The sequence below is a fragment of the Apaloderma vittatum genome, unplaced genomic scaffold, assembly GCF_000703405.1.
Source record: "Apaloderma vittatum isolate BGI_N311 unplaced genomic scaffold, ASM70340v1 scaffold6741, whole genome shotgun sequence".
Lineage (NCBI taxonomy): Eukaryota > Metazoa > Chordata > Aves > Trogoniformes > Trogonidae > Apaloderma > Apaloderma vittatum.
Genome location: NW_009697320.1, coordinates 50,150 through 74,580, shown reverse-complemented (window position 1 = coordinate 74,580; position 24,431 = coordinate 50,150). Strand labels below are relative to the sequence as shown.

The window sequence follows — 24,431 nt, the reverse complement described above, 5'->3', positions numbered from 1 at the left end:
CAACTAAGAGGTTTAGTCCTAGGCACCACTTTAAGGAACTGGCATTGAATTGGCTTCTACATGTAGAGGAAGAACACATTTTATAGACTTTCTAATATAGTTGACCTGGACAGTGTAAACTGATCAATAGGTTGAAAATTGGAAAGTAGCTAATCCTGTTCTGATGCTCTCAGACTTTACAAGAGCTATAAAGCTTGCCCCATCATCAGCCCTGAGATTTTCCTATGTCAGAAACACGAATCATGTTTTGTATAAAACAAGCTTGTTACACTTAGACAACAGGAATGACAATGAAATACCTTACTGCTTCCCAAAATGTTTAGGCAGATCTGATCTGGTAACAAGATCATGGTGGACAGGAATCACTGCAGGAAATGAGGGATGATCTTTATTTTGCTAGAGCAAAGAAAATCCTAGTGCATATTTTACTCCTGTTATAAAGCCCTAAAGTCCTAACCAATTGATACCATATTTATTTGATATATCAGAAAAGCACCTCCCTGCGTAATCTGGAAAATGAAATGCTGTTTTATGACACTGAGGAGACACGAGATTTTAACCTTTATTGTAATAACTGCCCCTTACAAAAATCAACAGTTTGCAATGTTCTGCTTCTGCCTTTAAGGACAGAACTCCAATAAAATGTACGAACTTCCTTATTGTACCGCCTATTCTTACTGCATTAAGAGAAGAGGGTGTATTTATTCCAGTCCTGTTGGTGACATCATACGTACATACACACATGTATATGGAGCTATAGATGTAAGTATGGATATTGCTTGCTCTCAGAGAGGTCACAGATGCCCAAATCTACTCTCACTTCTAGAATCATGGGCAAACGTGTCACGATCTAGCTCTCTCTGTATGGAGTAAAATATATAAATATATATGCATACATGCATACATACATATAAATAAAATAAATATATAGACAAATGTTAAAAATAAATTTTCAGAATTATTTTTTGTCTCAAGTGATAGTAAAAAATCTCTCACAGCCTTTTATAACAGGAAAGTTATAAATATGCCCAGTACAGTATCTAAATACAGTTTTCAGAAAGCTGTCAGCTGTTCCTCACAATCCTGCAGGAAAAGAAACGGGTTTTTTGAAAACAAAAGGAGATCCTCCTAAGAAATAATAGTGAGGTACATGGCAGAAATCTGCATCTCAGATAAGATGGGCAAGTTGGGCATTGATTTTTTTGTTGTGCTAGATCGGGTATTACAGACCTGCATCTGTGGGACAGATTGCAATGATTACAGAAAATAACACAAAGTCAAGGTTTTCCTGTACAGAATACTCACTTATTTCAGTTTGAGATTAGCTGTTGCAATTACAGAAGAGAGAAGCATCAAAATTGGAAGGACAGAGTTGAGGTTTTTGTGTCTAATACAAATACATCCTTGTAGAATTTGGTTTAAGAAAGAAGTAGTCACCAGGGCCGAAATAATCTTTTACATCCTTTGAGTGACTAAACACTGCGGTTTCTTACTACTTCATTAACTGAAGTGGCAAACCAGTTGAAAACATGTGGTTAATACCAATCAGAAATACACCTTTCAAGTCATTTCAACAATGGATTAAAGTGCTGGTGGCTGACTTATTTATTGCTATTACCTGCATGCCTGGGCAACACACTGGGAGCACCTGGGACTTGCATGTAGCAACTGAGGCAAAACAGTAGCTTCTTCTACACAGCATATAGTTCAAGGTTGAATGCAAGGCAGAGAATACTGAAAAGGAGGACTGAATAAATCAGCACCACGGGCAGAGGTTGCAAAATGCAAATATCCTGCCTTGCATTTGTACAATTCATAGTGAAGGAGAGTTTTAAGTGGAATCTGGAGGAACATATGACCTAGTTCTATGAGTTTTTGTGAGGAGTTTCTTCCAAACACAAAGAAAACACTGGAGGCAGTTAAAAAAATACTTGTCTGAAAATTGGGTTTTGTAGTGTTTGGCCTGCCTGCTACACACTGGCAGCCTGTAAAATGAGAATCGTGAAGAAGAAAAGCAATTCTGTGATCAGCTTCATGCTGCCATAGCACCACGGCCTTGGAGAAACCTTTGTTTTTCTTTATTTATAGTAGAATAGCTACCCATACCTATTCTGCAGGGTTATAAACCTGACAAACTACATACTGTAAGTATAGTAATTTTCATACAGCTTTATATATATATATGTGGATGCGTGCATCTGTGTGTGGTCTCATTTGAAAGGCATTATCCAAAAAAAATGGTGTGTTCAGTGGCTCGCTATACTGGACTTTAATCTCCAAAAATGTGATTAAATGAAAAGTTATTATACCTCTTCAGAGTTTTGCAGTAACATAGTAAAACAGGAGTTGTTCTTCAATTTTATAATGTTTCATGTTGCTATGAGTGAAGTAGGAGATGGAGGTTGAAGGCCAAAACTTTGTTAAGGCCGGAAAAGAGCCTCTTCCCTGCAGACTACAGAAGTCCTGCTTCTCAGTCAGAATTCTTCCCCTGCCCTGAATTTCTCAAGATGTTGTTGTACTGATGTGGTAGCTGTAAGCAGGACAGAGCATTTTTTCCTAAAAATCTTATACTATATAGAAGCGTAAAAAGGTACACCTCTTCCACCAGAACATTATTTTTCCAATTTCCCCTAGTGCACATATCGTCCCTTTCCTGCTCCCATGGACTGCTAAAAATTTGAGTCTTAGACAATGGTTACAAGTGTCTTTACAGTATCACATCGTATCTTGTCATTTTTCTACTGAACTGCTAAATGAGCTGTGTCTTTGTTGGAAATCACTCAATACTGCATATTTAGAATTGTGCCTGAAGTATTAATGCCCAGAAGCTAAAACTGGACATCCAGCATTTGCAGTATTGACAGGGTAGATCTTTTAAGAGAAACACACTATATGTGATCACACTGAGATTGTTTGCATGTCACACTGACTTGCCTGACTATGTGATCACGGTAGCAGTTTGACAGGTTGTATTGGGTTTACATGGCAAGGATTTGGAAACAGGGGGAGCTGCAGGAGTGGCCTCAGGAGATGCATCCATGTAGGACAGAGCCGATTTCAGGTGGACCTGCTCCTGGCCAAAGCTGATCCCATGAGTGACGTTGGTACTCCTGGTGTGATTGTGCAACAGCTATGCGAGAGGAGTGAGAATATGTGAGAGAAACAATACTGCAGGCTCAAGGTCAGTGAAGAAGGAGGGGGAGGAGATCCTCCAGGTACTGGAGCAGACATTCCCCTGCAGCCTGTGCTGAAGACCACGGTGAGTTGGGCTGTCTCCCTGCAGCCCATGGAGGTCCGCAGTGGAGTAGATATCCATCTGCAACCTCTGGAGGACCCCTCTCTAAAGCTAGTGGATGTGCCCTGAAGGAAGCTGCAGCCCATGGAAAGCCCACAGTGGAACTTGCTCCTGGCAGGACCTGTGAATCCATGGAGAGGAGCCCACTCGGGAACAGGTTTTCAGGCAGGAGCTGTGTCCCCTGTGGGGCTCACACTGGAAGAGTTCATTCCTGAAGAACTGCAGCCCATGTGAAGGACCCACACTGGAGCAGTTCGTGAAGAACTGTATCCTGTGGGAAAGACCACATAATGGAGCAGGAGAAGAATGTGAGCAGGAAGGAGCAGCACGGACCAAGTGTTAAGGATTGACTCCATCCCCCTGCACTGCTTATGGGAAGGAGGTACAAGAGCAAGGAGTGAAATTGAGCCTGGGAAGAAAGGGAGTGGGTTGAGGGGAAGGTTTCACTATCCTGCTCTGTTATTAATTTGCAATGAATTAAATTAATCTTCCCTTAAGTTCAGTCTATTTTCCTCTGATGGTAACTGGTGAGTGAGCTCCCTGTCCTCATCTTGACTTGCAAGCTTTTCGTCTCATTTTCCCACCCTCTCCTGTTGAGGAGGTGGAGTGAGAGAGTGGCTATCTGGGTACCTGGCAGGCAGTGAAGGTCAACCCACCACGGTCATAGGTGTGAGATGGTGAGGTCTCAGATTCCAACAGTTTTTCTTGTGGTAGATTTTAGGAATTCAGAGCCTCTGCACTCTTACCTAGGGCAATTTAAACTCCAATTGGGAATGCACGATGGCTTCAATTAATGCAATAAAACATCACAAGTTACAGCGGTCTTTGTAATGAGGCTCAGTCACAATAATAGACTCTAACTCACTGGAAAGCGTACAGGTTGGAGGACAGATAGGTGATTAAAATGCTGTGCAATGCCCTACTTGCATACTTACCTTTCCTTCTTTTTTTTCAGTCTTCACATGTCATGTAAACGTGACTTAAGAGTATAACTACACTTTTATTGGTTTATCAGTCAATGAAGTTTCAAGTCTAAATGCAGTTTACCAGCACTTGCTGTAAATTAAGAATGCAAGTAATTCCATTAATTCACCCCTCATAAATGTAGATTCTGGATTTATCCAGTAATGATGTAGCGAGTTCTTGGTGATTTTTGCTCCTTCACATTAGCTTAAGTGGTGCAGCAAGGGCACTCAGTGACCCTTAAGAACTGTCGGCTGTTCATTAACAATCTGAACATGTGACATGTGGCACTCTGCTCCACAGCTGTGGTTCCATGTACTAATAGCTAATATAGGAAGTCACTCTAAAAGATTTAATTCCTCACAGATAAAACAAATCTAAATGCCATCTCAGCCATGATGGAAGTGCTAGCTGGCCAGAGCATTGACCTTTAAGTTATTTTGTTTGCAGGGAACTTATAAATGGATTTGTGTATTTGTTGTTTCTTTGATTTGCTGAAATTTTGTGTACATGTAGAAATTAAATATTAGGCTTCTGGGGAAAGTTACAGAAAAATGCCTGGTGCCTTGTACCTGGGGGAATATAAGTGCCTAGATTCTACCTATGCCATATTTGACATGTTTAAGGGCTGTAAGCTTTCAGCACCCAAATTCCATACTTGAAAAGTGAGTTACGGAGTCAGCATTTTTTAGTCATTGACTTCAACATTAAAAGAAACATTAAGAAAACAAATATTACTTGCTGTTTTCAGAGACAGGCATTATCCTGTAAAATCAGCTTCCCTGCGTGACTCATAAAACCTCTTTCTGAGCAGGGAAGAATTTTCCTTTTAACATTCCTGGATGACTTTTTCTACTTTTCCACTTTGTTCCACTGTGTGCAATGTTTTTCGTTCTGCTTTTAATTTATACAGGGAGATCAGGGTATTCCAGGGGACAAAGGTCCACAAGGTGAACGAGGGAAACCTGGCCCATCAGGAGAAAAGGGGGATGTGGGTCCTATTGGGCCACCAGGAGTCAGAGGCTATCCAGGATCACCAGGTCATCAAGGCCCCCCGGGTTCACCAGGACCCCCAGGGTTTCTGGTAAGTAAATACAAGTTTTCCTTGGTTGCTTTTCAGTTCAGGTGACATGAAGGTAGCATGAGCTGAACAGTAGAAATTCAGCTGAGCAATACCAGTATCAGAAAAAATAAGTTATGTCTGAGATAATATCAGTGTTCAGGTAAGAGGCGGAAAAAATATACCCACATGATCCAGAAGCTATTTTAAATTATTTTTAAACATGTGCTATGAATAAATTATTTTTTCTTCAACTCCCAACAATCCATACAGCTACTCAATATGGTTAATTTGCAAGTTTTTCATAAGCTTAAGAGCTAAAGTGTAAGCCTTTGCAACTGTGGAAAAAGGAAAGGAGGCAGACAAAACTGATTCTCAATAAAAGGGAAATCGGTGTTTAAAAAAACAATACAATTCTGGCTGTCAGTTTTAGATATCTTGCTTTATCTCCATGTGTGCACAGGCACACATTCATGTTACATGTTCTTTATACCCTCAGTTGGATCGGGTAAAGAACTCTAAAGAACTTTTCCGGTGAAGTTATTGGTCCTGTGATGCAGTTCTAGTGATTCGACTGCGCACCCAAGCAGTTAGTCCCTAGAGAGGGTGAGAGGCTGGCAAATCCTGTGCCAAGGGCAAGTACAGCGTGGCTGTGTCAATGGACATCCTCACTGTCTTAAGCAAATTAATTTCCATGCACATAGCATGCTGATCATCTTGCCATTCAGGAGTGCCACTTCCACTTCATGGTATTAGTCACCTTTATGATATTATTTGGAATTTGCAATATTATTATGTATTTGCAGTTAAGTAACACAAATATATTAAAATACCTAATTTTTGGTGAAAGGTTTATATTTTTAATGCAAATTTCATAATTTTTTCAGTTTCTGTGACGTCACTAATTGTTCTCTGTATGTTTTTTTCTTATACACATCACCTGTTTGTTTTCCTTATAAGGCTGATGCAGTTTCACTTGAAGAAATAAAAAATTATATCAAACAAGAAGTTCTTAAGGTGTTTGAAGGTAAGAAAATGAAGTATTATATTAAATTCTGTTCTAAATGTTTTATAGCCTTTATATACATTTCTTTACACATCATCTAACTTAGATTCAGTTTAACAGGTGCCTTGTTGCTGCAGCTGTGTTTAACTGTTGTTTAAGTCTACTTAATGTAATTATGTTCAGTTACGAATTACAATATCTATTAACCAAAGTATTTTCTTATATAAAAGATTAGCATTAAAAGGTAGTTTGCTCCAAATTGTAACAGCAAATATGAGTGTATTGTTGTAGATACATGTATGTACCATGTATTATTGCAGATACGTAGCTATCTACAACATATAATTAAGACATCGAAGATCTATTAAAGTGGAGACAATAGAAATATCTAATTGTTTCGGTCACTTACTTGATGACTATCTAAATGAGAGAAAGGCTTGACAGCTTTCAGCCATGCAGGTCTAAACTGCTGTGCGTTTTCAGCAAGCTTCCCTGCTGAGCTCCAAAGCTCCCTTGCAGACCACCCTCTTCTGGCACAGTTTTAGGCAGGTGCCAGATGCAGCCAAGGCCTTTGCACTGTATGAGCTTTTTTAGGTGTGTCCGCACTCTGAAAAGGAAGTGTTTTTCTTTCTCAGCATTCTCTTAGTCAGGGTTGAAAAGCTGTGACTCAGGTAGGTGTCTGAAACAAGGTTCTGCCTGAACACCCCTTAACAGTAGTTCCTCTTCCATTGCAAAATGCATTTCCTATGTCTGCAGTATGCTTAGCTATTTTGTCATTTGTGGATACAAACCCCTTCTATCTTTTAGGGATAAAAGGAATCATATAAAGCTTGAGACTTTTTTTTAACTGTTCAGACAGCTTTTCATTTTATAACAAGGCTATCATTTTGTGTATTTTCACCCTTCCCCAGACTGCTACCCCCTAGGAATTCAACCTGCTGCGTATTTTAAGAGTAGTTTGTTGACTGAAGTTACCTCCTTTTCCCATTCAAATGGGAAGGATTCAGTCTATTCATAAAAAGACGATATTAAAAGGTGTCCTGCGTATAGGGAATATTAGATTTTGTCTTTATAATTATTCAATTTTCTACACCTTACTACACAGTAAGGTAGATCTTTTCTAAATAGATCACAGATCTTTTATTTTTGGGTTTGTTTCACTTTGCCTGTTTTGTATCGCAAGGTTATTTTTTTTTGATGCCAGCTTTTCTTTTACTCTGATATTTTTCTTAAATCTTAAAAACTTCACCACAATAAGTACCTGCTAAATTGTGGAGTGCTTAGTTAAGTTTTTTAACCTTGTATAAATGTGGCAGATTCAAGATTACTACCTATTTAGTCTACCTCTAAGGAACACTGAAATGTTATCGAGTGCACTTTATTCCACCAGCATGAAAAGTTCATGCTGAAGTCTCTGCAATTAATACGGTTTGCTGAGCACCCTACAGTTCTTTTCACAACTGTTTTCAGGGTTTCAGCATATTCCAAGAACTGTTCACAGCATTTAAGCTCTACTTTGCAACTCACTATGAGCTACAAATGTACAAGGTAGCCCTTCATAGAGGTATTCATAGAATGTGTTGGGCTGGAAAATTTCTTCCTTATATCTAGTGTTAAGTACTCATTATTCTTTCTTCCTGCATTTTAAGTACTTCTATGAACAGGAGTCAGAAGTTATTTGAAATGTTGGAGTAAATTAGTAAAAGAGAGTAGTAGAGTAGTAATAGAAACTTCAGTACAAATTTGTCCGGATTATTTCAAAGGGTAAAGACTCAACCATGAGTCCAAATTGGAACTCAAGGCTTCAGTATTACAGGAGTATTTAAACCTTGACATTTAGAAGGATTAAACACCTTACTTCTAGAAACTTACTTTAGCTGGGGCTTTGGGATTCATTTATTTTCCTGTATTTTGCTAACAGATTTCTTATCTGCTTTTTTCTTGTGTCCTCTGCTAATGAAGAAAGGATGGCTCAGTTTGTATCCCAGCTGAAGCTGCCTGCTGCAATGCTTGCCTCCCAAGCTCATGGAAAACCAGGGCCCCCAGGAAAAGATGGGTTACCAGGACCCCCAGGAAAGGATGGTTTGCCAGGGCCACCAGGAGAACGTGGAATTCAAGGTAGGAATTCAAAAAAAATATTCCCATGAATTGTATCTTGAAATCTTTATACACTTGCTAATGATTATGAAATAAGCCAAGATTACCTATCTAGCTTCCTAATGATTAACTTTTAAAACTATACTTATGTTTTTCCAGACTAGATCTAGATATTAACCTGTAGTAAATGTGTGCATTTTACTGATTAAAAAATGCTAATCAGTGCATTTTATTCTAATAAGTAATAAAGATAATTACTGACAGATATCTAAATCTGACAGATACCTAGATTACTGTAGCAGTTTCTTTTTTTCTCTAAAATACTTTTAAAAGGAAGAAAACTTATGCCAGCACTCTAATGTTACTATTTAGATTAAGTTCCATATTGAGAGACCATCTTAATAAAGAAACAAAATTTGATCTCCAAGTCTCAGTTCTGATCCTGAGACAACACAGGGGAGGAGAAACTGAAGGCAAATAGTATTCTTTAAGAAGCAGTGAAAACTGAAATATTACCACATGAATTCTTCTTACAGTGAAGTAATCTCTTTTCACAAATCGGCTTTTCACTGTACCCTAAATGGTAATTTGTACATTGCAATCCATTTGGACAGTATAGGACTCTCATTTCACTGAACTGTCTTTCACTGCAAAATTAGCTTCAAGGGATCAAGGCTCGTTGTAGCTGTGCTTTCCTATAGAGCCAGCCTCTCAGAGATTAAAAGGAAGAGGATCACCGGGTAAATGGAAAAAAAAAAGAATTTATCAATGAATAATATTTTGTGGGTGGGTGATATATAATTTGCAGTTTATCTGTAGGTAGTTCTTTATTATCTTTTGTTAGTTTGGTCTGCTCTGGAGTCAGAGCAAGTCAGACTGGAATGAAGAACATGAGAGCAGAGCTGAAGATGTGTGGATCTTAAAGCTGTCAGAAGAATAAAGACTTACTAACATTGATAAGCGCAAACCCCTGACAGAAGCTTGAAAAATGTGATGAGCTCAGAATGAGAAGAACAAGAATAAAGGATCAAGGAAAACAATAAAAGGCTTAGAGTCTTACAACACTGACTTCATCATTACCTAAATATTCAGATCACTGTAAACAGTCAACTGCAATGTCAGTGCCAGATTGTTCAATGGTGATGTATGTGGTGGATAGTCTCAGATGCTTTTGGGAAGTGGAACGTTGTACTAGGCTTCATTTCCAGCTAGTGAGCATCAAGAGTAAAGATGATAGCTGTGCTTGAAAAAAAAAATAAAGCTGCTTTTTCATGCCTTATGCTTAAGTAAAAGTAGTGCCCCATGTACACAGGATTTCCATTTATTTTACTGATATGCTCAATACTCTTTTTTGACTAGTAAAAGGTAAGCTAAGTGAGAAGCATTTACATCTTAGATACATCAAAAGCTGTACAAAATTATACTTCCAGAGAAAGAAAACCAAAAATTTGTCTTGCCTCCTTTTTATGTTCTGAGTAAGAGATAATCCTGTGAGAGAAGCACAATTACAAATACACAAATACCCTTCGTGCCTTTCCTGGTCATCCTGTGCATGTTATTGTTTTGTGATATAAATTCAAATCTCTGGGCAGATTGAAAAGCATCCTTCCATATTCCAGCTTATTTTCAACCATAAAAGACAAAGGAGACAAGACTTTTTGGAGAGGCGTGTTACATGCCTGTGTGGCTGAGACCATCAAAGCAGCACACTGTGCGCACATACGCCCAGGACATAATATGCATTTGGTGTTGACTGACAGATATTCCTTATTATATTTCTCGCTTGGGCGTAGCCCAGCTTGCCAGCTCCATGGTTTTGCTGTGTGCAGTAACCCACACCTGGGTTGGCAGAGTGAATCAATCACTTGGCCCCTGCAGCCGATAAAAAACAGTAGGTACTTTTGGAGAGCAATTAAAAGGATCTCAGCGAACACCTCCAGAGCCTATCTGTGATGCTAAGTGGAGAACCTGCTAGAGCCCAGCAGTGGGAAAGGCAGCTGTCACCGTGGGTCCAAGGAGCTGCTTAACCTAACTTGCAACTTCGCAGGGGTCCCTCTGTACACCTCAAGTGCGGTGTCAATTCCCCTGGGAACTAGGCTGGTACGACCTGGTTGGATTCCACCAGAGCCTCCTTCTGCATAGCAAACCAAATGAGTAGAGGTTAGCCCCAGAAACAGAAAACATAGATACTAACTTTTGGAGGTGTAGGCTTGGTCTTCATAAAGTATATTTAAGGAATTGCTCGGCTCTTGGGCACAGAGTCATTCATTTCTAATGAAGTCCAGATTTGTTACCTTCAAGCAAGGCTATTCATAGTGTACCTCAGGTGTTTCCCAGTACTTCAAGTACAAATAATTTTCCTTTTGTAGGATGGTCTTGATGAAAATACAGCATGCAAACAAAAGCCAACGAAGGATTGCAACTTATTTATGAAATATGCAATTGGTATTTAAACAGACTTTATATAGTAGTGATTGCAAGATTTATATATATACACATTTCTTCACTGAAAATAAATATGGTATATGCATATATGCAGCAAACTGATACTGTGAGGTGGTGTTACTAGTGAAGCTAAGAGGGCTGTAACACACAGAAGGAATTCAGAACATGCACTGCAGGCTGGATAAGAGGGCTTACTCTCAGCACCTTTCCTGTTGCTTTGCAGTTGTTTGTAAGAACAAGTATTTGCACTTCAAAACACGGTGGATACTTCGGTCTCATTTTTCCGTGTCATGGTAATGTGTTTGCATCACATTTGTGTTAAAGAGCCTCAGATTTCTCTAGATACTTGACACGCTAGATTTAGGTGCTGCCTTATCCATGTGTATGGAAGAGGGTCTCCATGATATAGGTGGAATACTTTTTCAAGCAAGTTCAAATGAGAGAACTTTTTACCTCCAAGTTGATAGACATGAATTCATGTCCTTTCCAAGTAGAGCTGAGGGCATTGCGATAGCGATGCTTCTGACCGTCGTGTTTGTGGAGAGTGCAAAACGAGAGCTGTATTTTAGCTCTCACCACTCCCCTGTGAGCAGGAGAAAGCTCATCCACTTGAACATGTACTTGCTCTACATACTGCTACCAAGTGTTTACGGTACTACCCACACTGGGTACATGTTTACATACTACGACTTCTGGGTTGCAGAAATCACAACAAAACTTCTGAACCCAAGTGAAAGGCTCTGCTAAAGCAGTCGCCTTTTGAATTAAGCAGGTACTTCTTACTGGAATTGTAATTCTACCAGTAAAAATAAACAGCATCTTGTATGTACCATTAAGTTAAAACCAATAAGTCAAAATCGGATTGATGTGTATGGTAATATTTTCCTTTGACCGTACGAGTTTGTCACTTTAAGCTCAGAGAGCAAGTGATATTAACCTCTAGAAGTGTAATCATGGCCCTACTTCTGAGCAAAATATACCTCATTAAAAATCAAACATTATCCTTCTAGAATCATACGTTACATTGTTTGTAGTGTTTACATATAGGCCTGTTTACTAATATGCTGACGCTCTGTTAAATTAAGCCTTATTTCTAGAAAAGATATCTGGGATTTTTTGTATTAAAGTTCAGTGTCAAAACAGAACTTACCTGCTGCTGTGCGTAAACTACACCTTTGCATGTATATTCAGATACAGCCAGTATTGGTTTACACTACCCTGGATCATATATTTGCATTGGCAGGCTGCTCTTTGTCCTATTGTGGGTTTACTTTTTTTTTGCCTCCTTGTCTTGAATTCAAGTTATGTTTACAGAATCTTTCAGTCTGTCTTAGTCCCTTTTCAGTTACGATGTCTCAGATACATGCAGTATCGTGGTTATCATGGAGATTATAAATGTGATATATCATAAGATATAAGATTTCTCTCTTTTCCCCATAACTAAAGAAATGCAAAACAAATGATTAGTGTCAGCACCGCTTTGTAAAATTGCAATTAACTGGGTTTGTAGTGAGAAATGTACTGTAACTATCTATTGTAAATTAAGAAACATATATATAAAATAAATAGGAAATGTAATAGATGCTGTGATTGTATGCTTGAGCTTCTCAGAAATAGCAACTACTATGTGTTACATAAGATTTTCAGAGTAAACCTACTTGATGTAGTTATAAATACTACTATGGTTATTAAAGAACAAATTCAAGATTCACAACTGAATACAAACACCTGCATATTCCCTCTTCTGAGTCTTTATAGCTTGTGTGCATGTATGCCTTGCACAGTTCTGCTTAACACAGCTCAGTGACCAGAATGCATGATTAATACTAAGTTTGTTTCTCCGTGAGCTTTTCAAACCTTGATTGCCTTTTGTTACGTTATGCATGACACGCTGCATGCGTTTTCTACTGGTTTTGCCTCACTGTAATTTCCTTGGGGTGATGAGAGAAGAGTCAGGTAATTGATGCTCTGTTTTGAAACCTAGAATGACTGCAACAGATAATGGACTTTCTGCAAAGCGTATAATGAGCTTGTGTTTAATGGAAAGCTTGAATACTCTGTGTACCATCCGTACTGCACTGTGCCTGTCGTAACAACCCTGAACTGGTACCCACAGCGTTTACAATAGTTTCCTTCTGAATTCTCCCATAAAGTGCCAGTGCTGCCATAGTCTGCGGGATAGTGGCAAGACAACCTTTGCCATCCATCTGCCAGTGCCCATTAACCTTCAGGACACATCAGGTGGATTGATGCCCCTGTGCTGACTGGCCAGCTGTGACATTTCTCACTTCATTCAAACTAAGTTACATCTCTTCACAAGAGGAAGTTTATTGTATGGCACATACGTGGAAATATACTGGTTCCTGAAGCAGAACAATTTTAGTTTCAAATGTGACCAGAACTTGGCAAATTAATCTTCAGCATGTGTCCACTTACATGCCAGAGTTTGAGGTGTTGGAGATAATCCATTTTAAAGTAAGAGGTTGTAATGGGTGTCACGCTTTTTCCTTTAAAAATGTCTTCATGCTCTGTCCTACATAAATTACATGGTCTAAACAGAAAAGTTCCATTTGTAGGTGAATTTTTAACTTGAAATATTAAGCAAAATGTCATATCGATAGCTACGAGTACTCTGCTATAAAGCAGCCAGAGTGTTTCCAACTAATAAAACTTTTTACAAACAGTTTAAGGAAAAATAAACAGGGATAGCAGCACCTGAGAAGATGGAAGCTGTTTAGATAAATACAAAGCTATAACTTATATAGTTTATATTAGAAAACAGGCATGAATGTTCAAAGTATAACCACACCCCATTAACAATATGCAGCCACTTGGGTCAAAGAATGCCTTGCACACTAGGACCCAAAACCTCCTCAAGTTCTACAGATGCCTCATTCCATGTGAGGGCAACTGTGTCTCTCTGGAGCAGGGGAGTCAGGTTTCTCGTGCATTCAGGGGAATATCTAGGCATACAGATACCAGTTTACAGTCTAAAAAGTGGACACGTAAGGATTTATGTAGAGCAGAAAATCCTACAATGTCTTGTTGTTTCTGGGCTATCAGAGAAGGGCTGCTCAGGCTCCGGATGGCCCTTGGGTTGGTGCTTCACATGGAATCATAGAATTGTCAGGGTCAGAAGGGACCTTAAAACTATCTAGTTCCAACCGCCCCATGATGGGCAGGGATATTCCCCACTAGATCAGTCTGCTCAGAGCCCCATCCAGCCTGGCCTTAAAAACTTCCAGGGATGGGGCTTCCATCAGCTCTCTGGGCAACCTGTGCCAGTGTCTCACCACCCTCATGGTGAAGAACTTCCTAACGTCCAATCTGAACTGATCCATCTCCATCTCTAGCTTCAATCCTTCACTTCATCAAACAGGTAACACTGGAGCAGAATATGAGTTTTGTTCTTTATTAGAGGAACTTTTTGGGGAAAGATCCGACTAGTGAACATAGCGAGAGTCCTCTGGCAGAGGATGCAATGGTTACTTTTCCAGAAGGAACTTAGAAATATAAAAGCTGTGTCACAAAAAAAATACCAGTCTCAGAAAATGAAGTGAGTGTGTGTCTTGATAAGTTCCTGTCAGCAAGATGTGTGGAAGATCACTGTTTATAATAAGAGGACGCTTTTATTTTCCTATTTTTATTCCATGTAGGTTATAGAGGACAGAAAGGGGAAAGAGGTGAGCCTGGAATCGGACTGCCTGGTAACCCTGGACCACCTGGCCCTGCAGGTACAAGTCTCCAGATTTTTTTCTGCTACTGTTATTTATGAACTAAAAGGCCTTTCTCCTGGTTTTCACGCCAGTTTTACACCCGTGCCTTTCCTCCCGAGCCTGGTTGTAGCACGGGGTCAGACCCACCTGCTTTCCTGTGGGTGAGCTGGTATGGAGCTGCCCATCAGCAGTGAGACACGGGGCACTGCGCGGGCTCAGCTGAGGACTCTACTAACTCTAAATTTGTTTTTGCCAGCTACTGGCCTGCCAGGCCCACCGGGAACACCAGGATCACCCGGACCACAGGGGCCACCTGGACCCGATGGGAGATGCAGTCCGACAGATTGCTATTACCACATAGCACAGACTCGGTCACACGCCAGCGGGAAATAAAAAACCCTCTCCCCTAGACACTTGGGTTCACAGTCACTTTTCACTCCTCTCAACAAGTTAATTTAACCTTTGAAATATTTGGTGCATTTTTTTATTTTTCCTCGACACTGCATGGTATATAGATAATTTATAAGGCACGGAATTGAGCCTTTTTCTATGTTATTTGCAGTGTCATAATTATGAAATGATGACATATATTTTCCAGGGTGCATTCCATGTGTTACGTTTCTCATATTTATTATGCTTAGAGGAGAAAATAGGCCCAAATAATTTTCATAAGCTTCTTTCTTCAAACAAGAAGTATTTTAATATAACTTAAGACAGTATGTATGCCTCAGTACGTAAGCTGGCTTTATTTTTCTTGCTGGGGGTGAAGTTTAAATGGAGAAAATGCATTTCTGAATTTTTAAAACGTACCTGTTCATGGCGAATGCAGGACCTGAGCTGGAGCACTTGGAACTCTGTTAAGACTAAATATTCACATCCCTTGAGGAGACTCCGGCACACCTTCTGAACCAGATCCGTGTTGTGCTCTACGACCGCGACCCACCATTTCAGTCACTCCCAAGATACCGAAGAAGGAAATGAAGATGTGTTTATGATCTCTCTAATCCCATCCAATGTTTAGCTTCTGACTGACTGGGAATTCACCAGGTGTAGCCCTGAGAAGCATCTCTCCTGCCTGAATGTTTTCCCAACTGAGGGCTTGTACATTCATTTAGTCATGGTTACGTATACTCCAGATATTAAACTGCTAGGGACTGGTGTTCATGTTGCCAACTGAGAACTAGCACACCTTCTAACCATTATGTGGGCTTAGTAAGTTTAACATCATTGCCTGTAATCAAGCTACTCTCCGTTATGTCTGCGTACAGCAAAGAAGACCCATTGCTTTAGAGCAGAGGGTGGTGGGTACACAGAGAGACAGTCAAAGGGGGAACTTCACAAGCCTCTGCTCTCACCGGTGGCACAGTTTTCCTCCTGCCAAAATGAGCTTGAGAAGAACATGGAAGCAGCAGGGTGCAAAACTCATAGGCCAAATAGCTGATTGCAAAAAATCATTTGAGTTCAAGAGAAATTTGGAAAAAATGCAAAACGCTTCTTGGAAAGTTGTACTAGGGAGAGCACGACAGCGTGCATTTGCAGGCATTCAGCAAATCCTACAGGACCAGACTTAGTCAGTGAAGAACAAAACAGAGCAACACATAAATCATATAGAGCTCAAAGGGTTGAACAAAAGGAAAGATGGAGAAAATCAGTCACACAGAGGCTGGTTTTGAAAAGGAGAGAGAAGGGTTGGTCAAAGTTTCACTCCGATTTATTAGGAAACAGATGATCCTGGATTAGTCCTACAGAATTTGCTGCACTGCAATAGAAAGTGGAGGTGCTGTTGAGAGAGCATGGGCAGCTATAAATCACAACCTCAGATTAAAGCCATAGCACAAAAGCAGTACTGAGGGTTCTTGCCTCGTCATTAGGAAGCTGGTCATTCTCACCCACATCAGGCAGGAAAGTGGTTTTCGTCACTTTGTGCTTGACCTGTACTGACCTGTAGAAGTGTTCCCAAATTGGAAATCCTGGATTCCAGAGAAGCTGCTGTGAAACATGAATCTGGCTGAATTCTGGATTTTGCTTAAAAACAGAAAGGAATGACTGGTGGGAGTCTTTAAAAAAAAAAAAAAGAGAAGTATATTGGCATTTGTTCTGAATAGAGTTCCTAGCTCTTGCACCTAAAGCGGAGGAGCAAGATGAGTGCAAGAAATGACAGAGGTAACCCAGGCAGGTGGGGAGCACGGGCCAAGCCTTCAGAGGAAAAGCATTCCCACCTGACTCGTTAATCAGTTACAGGTCTGAAGGGAAGAAGGTACTTGGTGCAAGAAGGATTTGTAAGTAAACACAGGGATGAAGGCTGACAGTAAACACCTGGGATAGGAGAGGGCAGCAGGAAGGAGGACAGCAGAAATTCTGTGGCTTAACACAGAACCATCTCCTGAAGGCAGCCTGCGAACTGTAATACACCCTGCAGCTGGAGAGCCCTTGGTGGGGTTCGGGGTGCTGCGTCTGTCCCGTGTGAGGATGGGGACGGAGCAGTCAAAGCCCACGGGCAAACCACAGTCTTCACGCCTCCTTTTCTGCTCATCCCTCGGGAGGCAATAACTGCCCCTTCTCTCAGCCGGTGCGTCCTCCGCTCTGCAGGCAGTGGGTGCCTGTCCTGACGGAGTGAAGGCACTTTTGGAATGAGCGGTCCCACCTGTGCGTAGCTCAAGGTGTGCTGCTCCCGTTCCAGATGTCCCGTGCCAGTGGAGCGTGTCTGGATTTGCTCCGTGGTGTTGGCCGCACGCCGAGGTCGGGTCCTCAGCGCGCCGTAGCTGGGCCAGCACAGGGAACCAGCGACATGGCTCGGAACCGAGCGCTTGGGCTTCCCGAGGCACCCGCTGCTCTCCGGGCCACGAGTCTCCCAGGGCAGCAAGTGAAGCCAAGGGCCTCGCCCCGGCACGCAGGTCGGTGTCCACAAACCAACGGGGGAACAGACCCCACATACTGTTTTCCATTCAATCAGATGAACTGCTGGTCAGGTATCTTGCATGAACATTTTTATTTTATGTTTTCTTTTCATTGATTTCTTTTTACTTCTTCAGTAATTCCAATGTATGTAAAAAATCTGAGTATTTTTTTACTTCCTAAGTTAATTTTAAAGCTTCCTTTTCTGTGATAATACTGAAAAGGGTGCTGTCTTGTAAAAGGATTTCCACGTGACCGAGAGGTTTCCAAGCAGCCCCCGTCCTGGAAGGCTGTACATAGGCTGTTGCGCCGCAGTAGGGTTATGTGTATATTTTGGGGCTTTTAGCTAGCTGAAACTGAGCATCTGGTATTTGTCAGATGTAATTGCTGTATGTTACGTTACTTGAACTTATCGGAAAGGAGAACACTTTTTATATTTGAAGAAGTTTTATTTTTTCATCTATGTTTCCTACAGATGCCTTTTTTTCTTTTTTATAGGCTCAAATCGATAAGGTCTTTTTTAAATGTGTTTGAACACTTCCAGTTGATTTGCAGGTAGCTGTGGTAATTATCTTGTCTCATTATTTTTATTTTGCTAAAGGCCCACTTTAATTTTCTCACGTGAGAAAATGGGCATTTTTTTAATACAGGCTATCTCACTACCTTTTTAACAACGCTGCATTCTTCGCTGAGGGAGAACAGCATTAATCCCAGCTTAATTCTGCTTCACACTGTGTTGCTCCTACTCTTATTTTTTTTAGAATTGAAAGCAGAAAGTAGCTGGAAACATAGTTCTGCACAGTTTCCAGGTTTGGCCCCTGAAATTTTTCTGCAGTTTCAGACTCATGTTGTCTTGGGTTTTGGGAAGGGCAGAGGGGTGCTAAATCCATTTTGTGATTTGCTTTACCAATTCCTTACCTGTTTTGAGCAGTCTGTGCTGCAGCAAGCATTGCAGGGAACTAAACGCAGACGATTATTTTTTTCCAGTAGCACAAGATATTTTTCTAATTTGGGAATGTTTATGTAACAACAGGACTTTGAACTGAAATATCATTGACAACATATTTTAAACATTTCTTAAAAGCTCTCTGAGCTTTCTTCTGGTTCAGGGTCAGACTATTATATTTTATGGCAAGTTGTGTATGGCTGCGTACAGAGCTACTTAGTTTGCCTAAAGAAAGTAATAAACTTGGTAGGAGGATCACTTTTATTTTTCTGAGGCTCCACACACCTGCTTTTGTCCACACGGGGAAGTTCAAAACATCTTTTCAGCACAAAGGAGAAAACCCATGCGGAACTTCGCAGCGCAAGAAATGACCCCGTGCTGCGTAGGGTCTGTGTTTCTGATTTTGTTCTTGAGCCTGATTTTTTTTGTTGTTGTTTTCTTTTCTACCTAAAATCCATTTAGTTTTGCGTGGTAGTATTTGCAGAAATACTACCTTTCTTGGATAATTATTTGCAGGTGATATTGCCTAGATTTTATTTGTGTTTTGTGTATATACACGTTACAGAAGAACATGCAGTGGTGGGACATCCTGCTTTGAGGCATCATTTATGTCCCCCATAATGACGTTTGTCTCTAAGGGAGCAGGGAGTCTGCTATGGTTAATAAAAGTTAAAACCACGTACTTGATGAGATCAAGCAGCAGTGCAGCCTAGTGACGTTTTAAGAACCAGTATTTTTGTCTTAAACTGGATTTGGTTTCAATGCTAAAAGAGCACTGTGATATGGAAACCGGTTTGATTGTATCATCCGTCCTTCCTGTATGTTTTATGATTGTGGATTACGACAGATGTTAGAGATGCACAACTTTGTTAAATAAGTGTATTTTTTTAATTGGTGGATAATCACACAAAATATTTTTTTTATTTTTTTTAGAAGGGTGAAATACTGTTTTTCATGGCAGCATACGCTCTTTTTTTTTTTATTCTTTTTCTGTAATGTTTACATAAATGTCTTGTAAAAACCCCACAGGGTGAACTAAGATTTTATAAACTTGTTCCTCCAAATACACTACATAAAGCCAGCCTCTAACCTTGTATTTTATCAGTGCAGTAGAACCACTGCTCTAACGTGATGTTAGATCATGAGAAGTATCTCAGGAATCAAAACAGTGTTGGTTTGGGGGTATTTTGTATCACGTTTTTGCTAGACTATGGATGTCCCAGGTCGTACAAATTTTCCTTGGAATCTACATCCACTACAACTAGGTCGTGCTGGGTGGATGTTTAATTCCATCTCCATATGTGTAGGTGGGTGTAGACCGCAGAGAACAAGTTTAACCATGATCTTGCCTTGATTGGTGTTTAAGTGGAAAACGCAGGCTTCACCACACCTTGAGGAAATGTGGTTTTCAAACATTAATTGCTAACAAACGTCACAGATTCTAGACCAAAATAAGTTTGTAGCTAAAAAGAGTGTAGTCCACATGTCTTTTAGCAGTTTTATCTCAGAGTCTGCTGTTCTACAAACACGAATTCATTTAATAATTTACTTAAGTTTCAATGTAAATATATTTTGTCTCCAGTCATTATGTTTAAAGGATTTTCAATGACATACCTTATTTTTATTGCTTTCTTTTGTTTCTGAGTGACATACAGCTGTCACTGAACGAATCACGGTACATGCTGACTGGTTGCTTCTTTATTATATTTTTGGGTTGCAGCATTTAGGGTTTGGTTCAATGGAAATGTATTAAGTGGATAGAAAATTGCCTCTTACATTACTGTGTGGCCATATACATCTGAAACACCATTCCGGGTGGAAAGGGAAATTTTATTTCACACATTACTGTGTGTGGTTCTGTCAGAAATGGCAGCCTTTCCTTCTGTGTCAAATCACAAGAGATTATTATGAGATTATGAGATAATCACTTAATTAAAGCAGGTGATTCACTGAACTGTTAGGTTTAGGTAACTCAGGTATTTTCATTGTTCTCTTGCCTAACTGTCTCAGGAATAAAAGGATAATTCCTATGTCAGTGGCATTTTAACAGATGCTAGGTAATAATTTGGCCACTAACTTAATTTTCTTCCTTCAGATTTCATAGTGGCTTCAGCAGGTTTGCTTCACATACTGTCTAAAGCTGACACTGTTGTACCAGTCCTTTAGAATGCATACACAGAAAGCAAAACAGAACAGTAAAACAAACAATCGAAGGGAGGGGAATAAAACTGAAGCTGTAAAAATATCGGATGGGAGTATCGTGCCCTAGAAAAAAAAAAAAAAGACATTTCTTCTTTGCCTGTGACCCACGTAGAGAGGAGATGCAGTGACTGCATTTGAAATATGGAGGAAGCAGAGGAGACATGGCCAAATAATAATACAGTGATGAGCAAGTCAAGCAGATGCGTTTCACCCAATTATCAAAGCAATTTTAAAACATTTGCAAAAATGCAGTGAGCATTTGCACACGGAGCACCAACTGCTGTGCTCTGCCTGGAGGAACTCACACAGTTGTCTCCAAAACTAAGGGTCTCAGCTTCCTGTTCCCTCTCTCCTTCAAGTAACCTTGAAAGTACCGTTTGTTGGTTCTTTCCTTTTTTGAAGTAAGAGTGAATTTGGTTGCAGACCTGCGTTTGGCTCTGGATAAACTCAGATTGCGACTGGGGCATTCACTGAGGGAAGCAAAACCATGTGTAATCCTCCCCGGTCTTGCTTTCTTGCCTTTTTGGGGGGGCCCAGGTTGTGCTCTAGAGCCCCTTTGGCTAAAGAGAGGTTTCAGCCTTTGTGAAATATTCACAAGAAGTTTTTGGTAGCAATTCCTACTAGGCCGCTTGAACCCGGTGACAAGTGTGACAGCAAACTAATATATAAACTCTCTCTATATAAACTATAGATGTATAACATGCAGTGCAGTATTTGGCAGCAGTGTTGCTGGTACTTGTTAGTAGCCCAGTAGGAAAAGCATTGCAGTCACCATTTTAAAATACCAGACTGGATTGTGAAGAACTGGTTTTCATTAACGATTGGACTTGATGATCTTGAAGGTCTTTTCCAACCATAGTGATTTTATGAGTCTACTTTAGGGACAATTGTTAAACGTTTTTCTCTTGATTCCTGCCTAGGCTTAAGTAAGTGATTTATCACAGTGTAGAATTAGGAGTGGTGACAGAGACACAGATGGGTAAAAGTGATTTTTCACTCATCTTTTGATCAAAAAAAAAAAAATCTTGTAGCATTTTATGATGCTGAACCAGAAGGAGGTGAGATCAAGATTTACTCGGGTCCTCACCGAGATTCCAGAAGCATCTGGTTAGAAAGAGCAGCACGCAGTGGCTTGTGAAACCTCACAACCTCTTTGCTTCATGCCACCTGAATGTATTTATTTAAACTAGCACTTTTTTTTTTTTTCTGCATCCTTTTAATTCATAATCCTGGCTTTATTTTCCAAATCTTTATTTACTTGAACATGCTGTTACTAAAATTAGATTCCTGGTAGTTTTTGGTATAAATCCTGCTATTCTTCTGATAATTTTTTCCACTCTTGCACAAGATTTGGAATTACTAAATGCTTAGAATAACCAGCGTGTCCCATAGTGACTTATAATGGGCTTGAGGATTTATTCTTCCATTCTGCATTTTAACTTAAATGCACAAGTCAGCTTGAAGGCCAAAAATCTGTCACAATCTTAAGCTATCCACTTACATAGATTCTGCATTGAATTGACCCTTGGTGTTGAATTTGTTTGATTGTAATAATTCTTATTTGGTTTTTACATATGAATGTTTTCTCTCCTACATGAATTTATTTCCATTTTTGGAATTTTATGCATTTTTCAGACTATGTTTTTAAAACACTTCACATTTGTATTTAAATATTGGGGGTTTTTTGCTTCTTTTGATTCATTATGTTTATGCATTACATATGGAAAATAATATTTTCAGTCTGTCATCAGGTGTTGTGTGTTTTTTTCCTTTATAAGAGTTTTACACACTTTATAGTCAAAATAAAGTTTGCCTGTGAAACTACAGTTTGTCATTACCATTAATGTTTTATTTGTTGCACTAGGTAAGGAGTACTTTTGAGGACTATGCCCTAAATCAGCAAAACCTGCCCTAATTCTGTAACTTCAGAGGCGTTTATGTGTGAACAAACTAATTGCCTTGTACACAGTTGTCTGGATTTGTTTCTTAAGAATGGAATTCTTTGCCCTCGTCTATTCTGATAAGTTCCTGTAGTATTAAGGTAAGAGACATGGGTTACGAGTGAGTTTAGCCAAACTGGAGGTGCAGGAAAAGTGTTCTGTCTCAGGCTTTGCCCACAGTCCCGGGGAGATACGGCACGGCTCTTGAGGCCTGTTCTCTTCCTCCACCTTTTCTCTGAAATCTCACTCCGTGCTGCTTCTGAGGAACTAAGCAGAGAGCAGGAGATGCACCAAGGTGGAATGTTTATGGGTAAGGATAAAGGGGAACACCAATGAGGCTGATAAACTACTGGGAGTCTGCTACAGATCACCCAACCAGGATAAAGACACTGATGAGATACTCTTTCAACAACTTAGAGATGTCTTGCGTTCACTAGCCCTTGTTCTCGTGGGGGACATCAACTTACCAGATGTCTGCTGGAAGTACAACACAGCAGAAGGAGGGCAGAACAGAAGGTTTCTGGAATGTGTCTGGATGACAACTTCCTGTTGCAGCTGGTCAGTGAGCCTACCAGGACTAGTGCCCTGCTACACCTACTGTTTACGAACTGGGAAGGGCTGGTGGAAGATGGGATGGTTGGAGGTTGTCCTGGGCACAGTGACCATGGTATGATAGAATTTTCAATACGTGGTGAAGTTAGGAGGGTCATCAGCAAAACCTCTACCTTGGACTTCCGGAGGCCTGACTTTGGGCTATTCAGGACACTGGATCAGAGAGTCCCTTGGGAAAGAGCCCTAAAAAATGAAGGGGCCTGGGAAGGCTGGACTTACTTTAAGAATGAAATTATGAAGACGCAGGAGCAGGCTGTCCCTGTGTGCCGAAAAATGAGCGGGGGAGGAAGAAGACCAGTCTGGTTGAGCAGGGTGCTTTTGCAAGAACTCAGAAAAACGAAAAGTGTATCAACTTTGGAAAAAGTTGGCAGATGAATCAGGAAGCGTTTAAGGATATTGTAAGGTCATGTAGAAAGAGAATTAGAGATGCAAAAGCTCAGTTAGAACTTAATCTGACCATCTCTGTTAAGGACAATAAAAAAAGCTTTTGTAGATACATTAATAACAAAAGGAGGGTCAGGGAAAATCTCCATTCCTTGTTGGATGAGGGGGGAACATAAAAACGAATGACAAGCAAAAGGTTGAGGTACTTAACATCTTCTTTGCCTCAGTCTTTAACAAAAAGACTGGCTGTCCTCAGGGCAACTGGGCTCCTGAGGGGTATTCTGCTCCTCATTCCTGTCTAGGATGGGAAGCAGAATAACCCTCCTGTAATCCAGTAGGAAGTAGTTAGTGACCTGCTGTGCCGCTTAGATCCCAACAAGTCCATGGGTCCGGATGGTATTCATCCTAGCGTGCTGAGGGAGCTGGCAGAAGAACTGGCTAAGCTGCTCTCTATCATTTATCACCAATCCTGGCTAACTGGGAAGGTTCCAGATGACTGGAGGTTGGCCAATGTGAGGCCCATCCATAGGAAAGGCCAGAAGAAGGATCCAGGGAACTCTAGGCCTGTCAGCCTGACCTCAGTGCCTGGCAAGGTTATGGAGCGAATCATCCTGAGTGTCATCAAGCGGCATGTAGAAGACAAGGGGATCAGGCCCAGCCAACGTGGGTTTAGGAAAGGAAGATCGTGATTGATCTTATCTCCTTCTATGACTGTGTGCAGGGCTGGGCCCCTCACTGCAAGAAAGACCTTGAGGGGCTGGAGCGGGTCCAGAGGAGAGCAACGAGGCTGGGGAAGGGACTGAAGGGAAAGTCCTGTGAGGAGAGGCTGAGGGAGCTGGGGCTGTTTACTCTGGAGAAGTGGAGACCCGG

General features: G+C 40.5%; 1 protein-coding gene across 1 annotated transcript in view; it reads left to right on the top strand.

The window, feature by feature from the left end:
* Nucleotides 1–15,376, top strand: part of LOC104280058 (collagen alpha-1(XIX) chain-like) — a gene marked incomplete at its 5' end in the record, with an annotated part of 39,196 nt that extends 23,820 nt beyond the window's left edge. The window contains 5 exons of the mRNA XM_009877592.1: nucleotides 5,172–5,342; nucleotides 6,279–6,345; nucleotides 8,287–8,442; nucleotides 14,523–14,600; nucleotides 14,839–15,376. Coding sequence (XP_009875894.1) covers nucleotides 5,172–5,342; nucleotides 6,279–6,345; nucleotides 8,287–8,442; nucleotides 14,523–14,600; nucleotides 14,839–14,975 — 609 coding nt within the window. The remainder of the gene's footprint in view (nucleotides 1–5,171; nucleotides 5,343–6,278; nucleotides 6,346–8,286; nucleotides 8,443–14,522; nucleotides 14,601–14,838) is intronic.
* Between the last annotated feature and the right edge of the window lie 9,055 nt (nucleotides 15,377–24,431).